Source organism: Scomber scombrus, chromosome 24 (assembly GCF_963691925.1).
Source record: "Scomber scombrus chromosome 24, fScoSco1.1, whole genome shotgun sequence".
Taxonomy (NCBI): domain Eukaryota; kingdom Metazoa; phylum Chordata; class Actinopteri; order Scombriformes; family Scombridae; genus Scomber; species Scomber scombrus.
Genome location: NC_084993.1, coordinates 9,164,077 through 9,177,565, shown reverse-complemented (window position 1 = coordinate 9,177,565; position 13,489 = coordinate 9,164,077). Strand labels below are relative to the sequence as shown.

The following is a 13,489-nucleotide window of genomic DNA, read 5'->3' as shown; positions in this document are numbered from 1 at the left end:
GATTGAGCCGAGAGGATGCGCAGTCATCTTTCTGAGATGCCGGAAGTGAAAAAAGGAACCAAAATGTGGTGATTTTTGATTTTTACTCTCTTTATCAGGCTGCACCGTAATATATAAACCGCCGTGATTTAAAAAGCGGAAACTCCCTCGTATCAACATGCTCAATCTGAAAGGATTATTTACCCAGACTGGAAGGATCTGATGTTTACTCCTCTGTAGCCCAGATGTTATCTCTTCATAGTCATGTAAACTGTCAGATTCTCCTCCGTTGAGACAGTCGTTCGATGATCACATCCTCTCCACAAAGAGCAATAAGATGTTTCACTCGAGTGTAAAACTACCTTGTGATAGAATAGGCAACGAGATAAAGGAGACTGGCAAAATCTAATGTTTTTCCTTCCTCGTCTTGTACTCTAGGTGATGAGAGAATGGGAGGAGGCTGAGAGGGAGGCCAAGAATCTTCCACGCCCTGACAAGAAGGCTGTCATCCAGGTAAGACATGCATATATTGGACATGTAATAAACCATGCAAGGTTTTCAGTGTCCCTTCATCACCCTGCATGTTGTGTTTTGCGTGTGTGTGTGTGTGTGTGTGTGTGTGTATATGCAGCGTTTCCAGGAGAAGGTTGAGGCACTGGAGCAGGAGGCGGCCAGCGAGAGGCAGCAGCTGGTTGAGACCCACATGGCCAGAGTGGAGGCTCTGCTCAACGACCGCCGCCGCCTGGCTCTGGAGAGCTACCTGACCGCCCTGCAGCAAGACCCACCCAGGGTACGGAGCGTTGTTCTCTTTTCCCGTTACAGATGCAGATGACTGACAGTGTTTAATGATCACAGGAACAAGTTTTATTCTCCTGCAGAGCTGACTGTTCTCCTGACATTTCTCACCTTTTCATAGTTGCTTTTAAGATTCTCTGGTATTCATCTTGTCCCTTTTTCTGTTTTGTTTATTTTTAAGTGAGATATTTTTATGAATCCCTTTATCTGACCTGTTGCAAAACATGAATAATTCAAGTCCTTTGCCTCTGTTTTGTCACTGTGTAAATATACATAACAAATGAAGCCCTTTATACAGTACATTCCTTGTAAAGTCATACAAAGGTTTTGCATTGCAGTGTATAGAGTATTCTCTTATATCCTGACTAAACTTGCATGTAAATATTTAATAGACTCACAGAAATCACACTAAAGCATTTGAGACATGTGATTGGTGCCTGAGGTCATGGAATGGCTATAAATTAACCTTCTCTTCTGGTTCACAGCACAGAGAACTGAAAAAAACAGTGTAACTAACTGATTTGGATTGAAATCATTTAATAAACTTAATAAATGTTATGTAGTAAACAGGATCCTTAAATAAATATATAAATTCTAAAAGTGTATTTTCAGATCCAGACTGTCCAGGAACACATCGTACGTCCTTTCTCTGCTCTTAACCATCCTTCTGGTTCTCTCTTCGTCTCCCGCAGCCCCGTCACGTCTTCAGCCTGCTGAAGAAGTACGTGCGTGCCGAGCAGAAGGACAGGCAGCACACCCTCAAACACTTTGAACACGTCCGTATGGTGGATCCTAAGAAAGCTGCGCAGATCAGACCTCAGGTACCACCACACACACGCCACACATCTGCGATGATCGATCCAGCACATTTGAGTCAATCTATTCAGTTTGCTGTTAACTTTTATCTGCTTGTGTATGCGATAGGTGCTGACCCACCTGCGTGTCATTGAGGAGCGTATGAACCAGTCTCTGGGACTTCTCTACAAGGTTCCAGGTGTGGCCGATGACATCCAGGACCAAGTCGGTGAGCGTTTGTCATTTTGCCCCGTTAAGACGTCACGTTTTCCTATTAGCTTCACTCAGTTTGAAGCATCACGTATATCTGGTACTCTTGGTGAATTTATTGAAGCAATTAAAAGTTAAAAGATCAGAGCATTTACAATATTGTCGCTACTATAAAATAACCAGAAAAAATAAAATTATAAGAATTTTATAAATTGGAGTTTTTTAGATCTTACTTGCTGTGTGTCTCCTGACCCTGTAATGAGAGAGATACGGAGGAAGACACACTGTCCTGATTGTGTTACATGTAACAGAGGGATTGAGTGCTCTAAATTCCAGCTCCCAAAACAATTTTTTTTGCTGATAAGGCCATTGGAGCCATTTGGCCTAATTCTTCTGTTCAGAGTCAAATGAAACTGTTTGCTGAGAAGATAAATCCCCCTCCCTCCCTCTATCCCTCCCTCCCTCCCTCCCCTGTATTTGCGAGGTTTCTGCGGGTTTTTGGGTTTATTGGAGTTGCGTGCGTCACGCAGCCATCTGTGTCTCTGTCTCTGAGACTGTCACAGTCTGTACTGCCCGGCAAAACACACACATAAGAACAAACATACACAGAAGATAAAAAAGCACCATTCAGTTATTACTAGGTACTAGATCTTTTTAATAAAACTGAGCTGAACATTTCTTAGAGGCTATCTGACCCTTCTGATCTGTCTATTTCATTGCATAGGATATTTTTCTCTAAGTAGAAATATGAATCATCAACCTTTTTAAAGATTCTGTCCTCTTTCTTTTACTGTAAAAGAAGTGATTTTAATTATTAATTTTTTTATTGTCTGATTCTCTGAATAAAAAAAGTTTGATAACCCCTCTCCTCTTTCCACATTTTGTTCTTTTCTGTCATCCTTTCGTTCGTCTCATCCGACCTCCTTTTTGCCTCCTCGTTGTGTCCAATCAGAGCTCCTGCAGAGGGAGCAGGCGGAGATGGCCCAGCAGCTGGCCAACCTGCAGACGGACGTGAGAGTGAGCTACGGCAACGACGCCCTGATGCCCGATCGGGAGCTCGGAGACGGACGGACCGACCTTTTGCCTCAGGAGGACACGCTGGGCCTGGGGGGAGTCGGCTTCATCCACCCCGAGAGCTTCAACCAGCCCAACACCGAGAACCAGGGTACTTACCGCAGCGCTCGGCTGTAGATAACACGAGCACTAATGGCAAAGAGCAGCAAGCTATATTTGGGTCGCCTCAAATTTGTGTAGCTAGGAAAAAGAGTTTTGCTCATATTTCTTGTGCTATAAAATGATTTGAACTTGCTCTCTCTCGCTCCCTCTAGTCGAGCCAGTGGACTCTCGCCCCAACCTTGACAGAGGCATCCCTACACGGCCAGGTTGGTGCATTATAGCGATTTGGAATATGTGAATCGGACGGTTTGGGGTTAAGACTTGCAGATATAATATAGCGATATTGGAGACTCTGGTGCTTTGGCTTGTTAGTCTTATATAAGCAATAATGATCAATAACAGTACAGTATAATGTAGCTCTATGGTGATATATGTTGTTCCTTAACAATGTTTGCTTTGTTAAAGTATCATTCAGGATAATAAGAAATGTTTCTTCAGGTTAAATACAGTCTGTTCTTTAAAGACTGTCACAAGACAGTATTGAAGGAGGGGCTAAAAAGAAAGTCAGGACAGTATTTTTCCACTTTCTTTCTTTCTCTCAGCCATTATTTGCACACACTCAGCTCCACTTGACCTCCAGTAAAGCGCCAGCTGGTTGTTAGATTTGCGATGCAGCCGCGGGGTTTATCCATACTGTTTATCCTGCGCTATACGTGCCATATTTAATTCATACTGCCTTTATATCCAACACTCTGCTGTTGGTCCTGCGAGTTTGATTTTAGCAAGTATGTGTGTGAGAGAGAGAAAGAGAGAAGCGAGCAAGTGTCACCATACATAATAGATGGTACTTTTCCTTCCCTTGGCAGTGAATGGAATGAAGATGGAAGCTATTCCTGAACTCCGGATGGAGACGGAGGACAGACAGAGCACTGAATATGAAGTTCACCACCAGAAACTGGTAAAATAAATACACATATACACACAAACAGAGAGAAGCTCACGCTGACAGATATGCAAAATAATTTGAAATCCAGTGGTTTATTTATAGGTATATGTTAATGAACAAAGACCACAAACGAGAACAAAGGATGCATTTACTGACACATGCAGGCTTACCCTCTGCCCCCTCTTAAGCACACACACACACACACACACACACACAATCAACACTCATGTCCGCGGCTCCACTTTGTCCTCGTGGTAAACTCCCAAGGTTGTCGCCATGGAGACAGGTGTCCATGGAGACAACTGCAATAGTGCGTATAGTCTTGTCTGCTCTTTTGAAATCCTCTGTCCTTACATCAGAGCTAAGTTTCCTGTTTGTTTTTTATCTATTTTTCTGGTCGGCTACAAGTTCTTACACTAAAAACTATGAGACTTTAACCCAGTTTTGCGCTCGTTCAATAATCTCTTTCGATATTGTAATACTAGCACAAAAACCTCAATCCATACTCGGTCAAATCCAAATCCAAATCCGTGTACCTTACTCCTCTCACCTAAAGGCTTTAATCCGTTAATCCCTACATTTTATTACATATCACATTTCTTGCATTCACTATGAGCAGTCAGTGTGTTAGGCATCTCCTTAGCCCAACCACTTAATTTGGTATTCACAGTCACCCCAATCAGCATTCTGCAGATTTATTTGAGAGGAGACTCACCAGCCTAAAATTAAGTCTCCACTCACTGCAGCGTTAGACACAAGGCAAAGGTAGGAGTGCTGAGATGTCAATATGCATTTTTGTTAAATTATCTGTAGTTAAAAAGATCACAGTGGTGTTTTGAAGTTTGTGCCAGCTGACTGAGTTTCTTTCCCATTTATCCCTGCTGGTGTGCGCACACAGTCAACAGAGGTGGAGCTATCAGGATTTGTAGCCCTTCCCAAAGATGCCATTTGCTCCTATTTATTCTCTTGTGCTGTGTGAAAAATGAGATCCACAAAGCAGCAGTAATCCTTCAGAGAACCAGGAGGCTTCATTTGATTTTGTGAGGGGAGGGGGGAGAAAATACAAAAAAAAAAAATGTAATCATGTGTATTAGGACTGCGTCACAATTGAGCTGAGTCATACTCCATCAAGGCTGCTTTATGTAGTGCTCTTTCTGTAAATCGCATGACACCAACATGAGGAATTCAAGTCTGAATGTTATCCTTCAGAAATAAGTCACCTTACAGACATTGTTATGTCCATGTGGTCTGTGGTTCACCTTTGTACCTTCATTGGTTTCCTAGAAGAACAAACATGACAGCTATTTCTATGCTTTTCTAAAAAAAGAGTCATCCATGATGTAAATGCTCAGGTTTAAACTTTGGTTGTGACTGACTGGTCACCTGACAAATGTCCGACCTTCAACTCCCCCCCCCCCCCCCCCCCAGGTCTTCTTCGCTGAGGATGTGGGCTCCAACAAGGGCGCCATCATTGGCCTGATGGTCGGAGGCGTCGTCATAGCAACCGTGATCGTCATCACCCTGGTGATGCTCAGGAAGAAGCAGTACACCTCCATCCACCACGGAGTCATCGAGGTGAGAAACAGCTGACCTGTGTGTGTGTGTGTGTGTGTGTGTGTTTGTGAGCGTGTGCTGTGTACAAGCTGTTCTGTGCGGCAATCAATCTGGTGTGTGGGGGTGCGACGCTGTGCACGCGTTTTCAGTATAGCACAGTATATGTGTTTTTATCAGTGTATGTATGAGTCTTAAAAAGTCATTAATATACAGAACATAGCAAAAATCTTTTTTTGGTTGTATCTTCTCACTAAATATAATTGGATTAATACCCGTTACCAATTAATTTCCTGCTTTCCCTTTTCTAATTATCCTCATTTATCATTTCAGAACTTCCATTAGCAGTTTAATTAAAAATGCAGCGGTTATGGCAGCTTTATTTCTCTATCTTTGTCAGTTACTCTTAAATTCACATCCAGGAACATTAAAAAGGTCGTTAAATGTCTTCAATTTGTAGAATGTTTAGATTATTTTTATTTTTATACTTGAACGAGTATGCGTGTGTGTGTGTGCGCGTGTGTTACCCCCCTCCTCTCCCTCTGGCTCTCCTCCAGGTGGATGCTGCCGTCACCCCCGAGGAGCGCCACCTGTCCAAGATGCAGCAGAACGGTTACGAGAACCCAACCTACAAGTTCTTTGAGCAGATGCAGAACTGAGGAGAATGTCATATCTACACACACTCACACACACACACACACACACACACACACACAACGACAAACAAACATAAACATAAACATCTCCTCCCAAACATCAAGCACCTCCCCTACCCCTCTCCCCTCCTCCTCCTCCCCGCCCCCCTTGAGTAGTCCCACGTCTCCAAAAAGGCAGTGTGGCATAGATCATTGAGTGACTGAAATGCTCAGTCACAGACATACTGTAACAGACTGTAGCCAGGGTTTCTTTCATTTTCTGCCTGGGCGGACACCGTGGCCAAGCCGGTTTGCACCAAGTTTGTTCACTTTATTGGAGCAAGACGCCTTTTTAATTAAAGAAAGGGGGGTTTTATATGTTGCTCCGTCCGGGCCTGCTGATGTATGGTAAAAGCCCCGCCCAGTGCATCGAAACAAACCCAAAGGGGGGAAAGAAGCGCGTTCTCTCTGCACTGATTCAGGGCCAGTGTATAGTTTTTGGCTTGGGACGATTTTAGGTGTGGACTTGTGTAGGCAAATCTGGCCACTGATCAGTAGGATTTTAATGCGCTCCGGCTGTCTGAGCCTCATTTATAAAAACCGGTTGCAAGCAGATGAATGAAGTTGTCAGAATCAGTCATTTGAAAGCACACTTTTCACCACATGTTCATTGGTTTTGATTATATTGTTCGTAATGATCACATTATGAAACAAAGGCTTAAATCAAGCAACGTGATTTTCTTTTTTATAAATGAGGCCCAGCTTTTCTCCACCTACTGCACCACTACTGCACTCACTCTACAGTCTACACTGGAGTATAAGTGAGCCTCCTCTCCCTCCTCCTCCCCCTCCCCCTCCTCCTTCATCCCTCCCTCCCTCCCTCCATCCTTCTTTTCTTTGCGCATTCTTACGACAGCTGGGCTGTGTTAAGTCACACAAGGCTCTTTGAGGATATCTGGAGACGCTGATAATGATGATGATGATGACGATGACGATGATGATAACGAATATGTCGACGACAACAGTAGTAATTATGTATTCCGAATGAGCTGTTTTTATTTTCGAGTTTTTTCTCTATCGTTTCCAATTTTGTTTTTCAAAAAAGAATGAAAACGGAGGAAGGAAAAAAAAAAAGTCAACCAATGTAAAGTCCTTTTTTTAAATTGCGTGTAATGTACTGAAGTAATGCTGAAGTCTTAGCTGTTCCTATGTAGTGCATGACAACAATGACAACAGGATTTGGAAAAAAAAACAAGGAAAAAAATGACAAGATCTTTAACGCTGCTCTCTCTCCCTCGAGATCCTTTCTCACGTATAGATTGTCATTCTAGCAAGATTGTACATTTAGTATCTTCTCGTGATCACGTGACATCAAACAATGATGAAAAATATATATAAATCTAGATGAACGGGCTCTGCTTTGATATCATGTAAAATACACATTTAAAAGAGATCTGTGATTTTGGACTTTAAGTGTGTTCTTCATTTCTTTTATTATTATTATTATTATTATTTTTTAACCATGCTACGTTCCTGAAGCTGCAGGAGGGGGGCTGGCTTCATCTCTGTTTGTATATTCTCATTCACTGAAATATATTGTGTTGGAAATCCTTATGAGTAGGGGGGGCTCTCAGACATCACCCCGTTTAATTTTTGCTATTCTTTTTTTTTGTTCGACTCATGTTACAGGGTTTTTTTTGTGGTTTTTTTTCTCCAAAAGGGCATGATGTGAGGGTGAAGGTTACAGAGAGCGGGAAGGGGCAAATAGGAGGCATGGGGGTTAGAATTATCTCTGCGTGTGTGAGTGTGTTTCGTCATTTTCAGTCTGGTGTTTCGTCCAGTTGTAAGCCAACGCCGTCTCTTTTCTTTTTTTTTTTTTGAAGTGGTGGGGGTGGGGGTTCTGTAATCGTTTTGCTTTCTGCTGATAGAACAGGTGGAGTTCTGAGAGGAGGAGGAAGAGGAGGAAGGAGAAGGGCAAGGTAGAGAGGAAGTGACTTGCAATTCTGGATGGATAGCCAGGCAGGCAGTCTGTATATATATGTAATGGATTTTCACTCTCCCCCCCCCCCCCCCAAGCACCTCCCCTCCACCTCCCTCCTTCGCCTTCCTTTCCCTTCAGGCATGCTGCTCACCTCTCTGCCATCAATGCACACTTGACTCCTCAGAGGCAGAGCACTGTAGTCTGTATATAGATGATAGGCGTTCACCATCAAGAGAGTTTAGAGCCAGTCGGGGGGGTGAAAGCAGGGCTTATATTATTCCGAAGTAAATCCAAGTTAACAGCATAGTAAGCAAGAGTCCCCCTCCCCCCTTCATTCAACCTTTATCCTCAAACAGTCCACCATCTCAACATTACATCGAAAGAAATACAGCGTGACCTCTCACTCGGTTAATACGTCTGGAGTAAGATCTGTGAGGAAGCGGTGGGTGACATGTACATTTTGGAGGCTGCAGTGGGGTGGGTCCATGGTTTTCAGAGGGTGCTCATTAGAAGCCCAACAGAGGGCAGTAGAGTAGAGGAGGAAGCAGGATTTTCTTTCTATCTTTTTTCTGTGGGTTATATATTGGTTTTGTTTTCCACTGTGTAATATTGTGCAGGCCATTTGCATTGACTGGGAAAACGCTTTCTACACTGTATTCCATAATAAAGTTTTGAATGTACATACAAATTCTTTGTCTTCTTGTTTTTGCCAGATTACTGAATTAAACATGACAGAGTACCTTTGTTTCTACAGTTATCATTTGGATATAACATGATAGTAATGTATACAGCTTTGTCAATTTGAGTCACAAACAGCAGACTGGGAGCTGACAGCGTATCGCTCTGAGACATTAGAGGGCAGATGCTTCCCGATACAGATAAACACAGGTCATTTTGTTGAAGGTTAAATTATTTTGCGTTAAAATAAAATCAAATTACATCCCAGCGGTGGAAAAAGTACTCGGATCCTTAGGTAAAAATACTTGAGTAAAAGCATAGAAGTACTGAAAATACTACAGTAAGAGTATTGGTTTTGCAGCAGCAATTTATTATAGCTGCTCAAGGTAGAGCTTGTTTGAACAGCGTTGTAAGGGTCATAAGATAAATCTGAGGGGTCTTGAGATGATAGATTGGTAGAAAGAAGGAAAAAACAGTTGTGCTACATAAATTTGAATTTATATTCAGAACTTAATAATTGTATTTTTGTGAAATATTGGAGTTTTACCTCTTGGTGCCTCAAACAGTTTTATATTTAAAACCAAATGAGGGGGAAATGTCTCTTAGATGGAACTGCAAACAACTCGTGTACATTTGAAACATGACAAATAGACACAGATACATCTAAAATCTGAAAATCTGTTAAATAAATGTAGCGGGGTGCAATATTTGGGGAATGGCACTTTTTAAATGCAATAAATCATTGAGTGAATTGGGGGAAATTGCTATAATATCGATAGTGGTCCAACAACAAAAAATACTTTTTCCCTTTTAAACATTATGCCAAATCTTTTACATGTAAAACCTAAATATGAACTTGTAACATCTTACAAATCGCAAATCTTACATCTTTCATCTCATGAGATGAATAAAACAGATAGTATCATTTGGCCTCTCTGACCAGAACAGATTTGTATTTAATAAGAGCATTTTGCCTCAAACACAAATGAAGCAGATAACTTTATATGTGGATGAGATATCAATTACATTTCTAGTCTCAAAGTGTTAGATCACTAGATTAGATCTCTGAGAAGAGGAGGCGATTTGAATACCCTCTCACTCTAAATGGAGAGTTTTTACATTAATACTCTTCAGTCTGAATCAAGAATATGATATTAAACATTTACTGTGAGGAAAAAACTGTTAGTAGCTTCACGATGGTTTTATTAACACGTGTGTCCTTGATGTTATTTGAACCTGTTAATTTTTTAGAAGATGCCAATTTTGGTACAAAAATTTAAGATTTCTAATGTATTTATTTGACCTTATTACTATATGTTTTTGAACAGTGTTGTTGATTCTGATACATCTGATGATGAATCTGATGTCATGTTTATATTTAAGATGTATGTTTTTGATGCATTGTTTTTTGAAGTATGACTTTTGTATTCCATGTATTTTATTAAATCAAGAAGAAGGGACGTCATAGCAACTGTTGCCATTCGTACAAACACCGTTTTCATTTAGCCAATTGAAAAAGGGCTGTTGTGCCCGTCGACCAATCAGAGTCATCAGCGCATTTCCAGGGCAACCGAGTATAAAAGCTAACTCTGGTTAGTGCTAACTGGTAATTGTTATTGAAGCAACGAACCAGCAGCGTCTTTTAATTATCTTCTGAAGCCTTGAGAAAAATGGTGAGTTTTTATGTGAAGTTTTTTGTTTTTATGTGAAGTTGTCATATGTAGTTGTTTTACTTGGCCCTCAATTAACTAAACTAAATAGGCCGGATTTTATTTGCTAAACATGGCCTCGAAGTTGAAGTTAGGCTAACATAATGCTATGGTAGTTGAAAGAAAAATCAAGAGCAGCTTCACATTTGTTAAATTTATAGACGAAGTGAAGCTTGATAATATTTTTGTTGTTTCGGTGTTAATAGTAGTCGACTGTAGAGACAACACGGTGCAGCTCAAATAACGGTGGCGGGAGTAACAAAAAATAGTTGGCACCATTTCTGTTGTCAAGTCAACACATGTATGATTCAAACCTCACACCTAAAGAAATGTGGTAGCTAAGTATAAATGTGAATTGTTATCCGAAAGAAAAGAATCACGGCATAGAGCAGAAAATCAAGTTTAATGTATGTCTCCTTCACGTTTTTGTAGCATTAAAGAGAAAAAATATATATAAACACAAGTGCACTGTCTCACAAAAAAACCCAAACAAGAACTAAATGTGGCCATCGAGGTCAAATTATTCTTAGAATCTCCCAAGTTATGGTTCAATATGTTGTCTACTGCGATTTACTCAATGTGCAGGATGATTCAGGTTAATTGATTATAATGTTCTTTACATTACAAATGACCTGTTTTCCTCCAGCGTGAGTGTATTTCAGTACACGTTGGTCAGGCCGGGGTCCAGATTGGCAACGCCTGCTGGGAGCTTTACTGCTTGGAACATGGGATCCAGCCTGATGGACAGATGCCAAGCGACAAGACCATTGGAGGAGGAGATGATTCCTTCAGCACCTTCTTCAGCGAGACTGGAGCAGGAAAGCACGTCCCCAGAGCTGTTTTTGTGGATCTGGAGCCCACCGTCATCGGTAAACACTTGACTTAATATAGACACCATAGTTACTGCTTGATTTTGGTTAGTCAAACCCTTGACTGATTTTGAACCTGTCTATTTAGATGAGGTGCGAACTGGGACATACCGCCAGCTCTTTCACCCTGAGCAGTTGATCACAGGCAAGGAGGATGCTGCTAACAACTACGCCCGTGGACACTACACCATCGGCAAAGAGATCATTGACCTGGTGTTGGACAGGATCCGCAAACTGGTGGGTAAATTCAGAACAGAGTGAGTTTCTTCCTTATGAAAATAAATGTCTGGGACAACAATTAATTCCAAATACCTGAAATGTAAAAAAAAAAAAGTGACAAAAGTACATGTACAGTTTGATGCTGTTTATCAATTCACTCACATTATGCAGTTTATCTCTGTGCCACTAGAGGGCACACAATCATTACCCATGAATACTAAAGGAACTCTTTTAAGATATATCTTTTACACAACTATCTAGCTAGCAGAGCTGTATTCACGTCTTTGACACAACATAACTTTATAGACACTGACTAGCAGGATATTTAATGCCCTAATGTAAGCTTTATCTGCCAGCAACATTTGCCATTTCAACTATGGAAGCATTGTCTGATAATGTTATCATCAGTTATAAGATCCGACCACAAAAAGCACCGTGTTTAAATTCACAGTAACACTTGAGTATAGATCTAAACTTCATGTCAGCATTTTATTAAATTGTAGCTTGTGTCAAGTTAGGTAACGTTATATTTCTATGTTCTAATTACTGTGTATCTCCTCTCATTCCCACTAATGGTTTTCAATCATCTAAATTACACAACTGTGTTTCTTATATTTGATCAATGTCCAATGCTCCTCTGTCCTCAGGCTGACCAGTGCACCGGTCTTCAGGGCTTCCTGGTCTTCCACAGCTTCGGAGGCGGTACCGGCTCCGGTTTCACCTCTCTGCTGTTGGAGCGTCTGTCCGTGGACTACGGCAAGAAGTCCAAGCTGGAGTTCTCCATCTACCCCGCTCCTCAGGTGTCCACTGCTGTAGTAGAGCCCTACAACTCCATCCTGACCACCCACACCACCCTGGAGCACTCGGACTGCGCCTTCATGGTGGATAACGAGGCCATTTACGATATCTGTCGTAGGAACCTGGATATCGAACGTCCCACCTACACCAACCTGAACAGGCTGTTGAGTCAGATCGTGTCCTCCATCACCGCCTCTCTGCGTTTCGACGGCGCCCTTAATGTCGATCTCACAGAGTTCCAGACCAACCTGGTGCCCTACCCTCGTATCCACTTCCCTCTGGCCACCTACGCTCCCGTCATCTCCGCCGAGAAGGCGTACCACGAGCAGCTAACGGTGTCCGAGATCACCAACGCCTGCTTCGAGCCTTCTAATCAGATGGTAAAATGCGATCCCCGGCATGGAAAATACATGGCTTGCTGCCTTTTGTACCGTGGTGACGTGGTGCCAAAAGATGTGAACGCTGCCATCGCCACCATCAAGACCAAGCGCACCATCCAGTTTGTGGACTGGTGCCCTACTGGTTTCAAGGTCGGTATCAACTACCAGGCTCCCACCGTAGTTCCCGGCGGAGACCTGGCCAAAGTCCAGAGGGCCGTGTGCATGCTGAGCAACACCACCGCTATCGCAGAGGCGTGGGCTCGACTCGACCACAAGTTCGACCTGATGTATGCCAAGCGTGCCTTCGTTCACTGGTACGTGGGCGAGGGTATGGAGGAAGGAGAGTTCTCTGAGGCCAGAGAAGACATGGCAGCTCTGGAGAAAGATTATGAGGAGGTTGGGATGGACTCTGTTGAGGGCGAAGGAGAGGAGGAGGGTGAGGAGTTTTAAGAATGAGTAACAGCACCGCCTGAACAGAAATGCGTTTATTATTAGGGTGTTTGCAGTTGACTCGAATAAATAAATAAATAAAAATGTTCTACCTCACCTCCGGTAGGGGTGCCTGACCAGAAAATTGTTTGTTTTGTCCATGAAAATGCGGTTAAAGCCATGTGTTTTATCACATATGCCACATGGTCAGTATGTTCCTAAATACATTCAAATAGAAATGTAATAAAATTCCAGTTTGGCTGTTTTCTGAATAAGAAGCTGAATAAAGTTCCTGTGACATGAAGCTGTGTGTTCATTTTAGTTTACTTTCAGTTAGTTTAGATAGGTTAGGTGTAATTTAATACTAGTATCGAAATATATTTGAATATTTTTTTGTCA

General features: G+C 42.0%; 2 protein-coding genes across 3 annotated transcripts in view; both read left to right on the top strand.

The window, feature by feature from the left end:
- Positions 1-8,696, top strand: part of appa (amyloid beta (A4) precursor protein a) — a 35,028-nt gene extending 26,332 nt beyond the window's left edge. For both annotated transcript variants that reach the window (XM_062414872.1, XM_062414871.1), the window contains 9 exons: positions 418-492; positions 611-769; positions 1,467-1,595; positions 1,699-1,798; positions 2,732-2,944; positions 3,108-3,161; positions 3,762-3,853; positions 5,270-5,416; positions 5,950-8,696. In XM_062414872.1, the coding sequence (XP_062270856.1) occupies positions 418-492; positions 611-769; positions 1,467-1,595; positions 1,699-1,798; positions 2,732-2,944; positions 3,108-3,161; positions 3,762-3,853; positions 5,270-5,416; positions 5,950-6,051 (1,071 nt within the window). In that variant the 3' untranslated portion in view covers positions 6,052-8,696. The remainder of the gene's footprint in view (positions 1-417; positions 493-610; positions 770-1,466; positions 1,596-1,698; positions 1,799-2,731; positions 2,945-3,107; positions 3,162-3,761; positions 3,854-5,269; positions 5,417-5,949) is intronic.
- A 2,432-nt stretch (positions 8,697-11,128) lies between these two features.
- Positions 11,129-13,111, top strand: LOC133976624 (tubulin alpha chain-like). The gene is made up of 3 exons (XM_062414884.1): positions 11,129-11,264; positions 11,353-11,501; positions 12,131-13,111. The coding sequence occupies exons 1-3, from the start codon at positions 11,144-11,146 to the stop codon at positions 13,109-13,111; spliced, it is 1,251 nt and encodes a 416-aa protein (XP_062270868.1). The 5' UTR covers positions 11,129-11,143.
- The last annotated feature ends 378 nt before the right edge of the window (positions 13,112-13,489 follow it).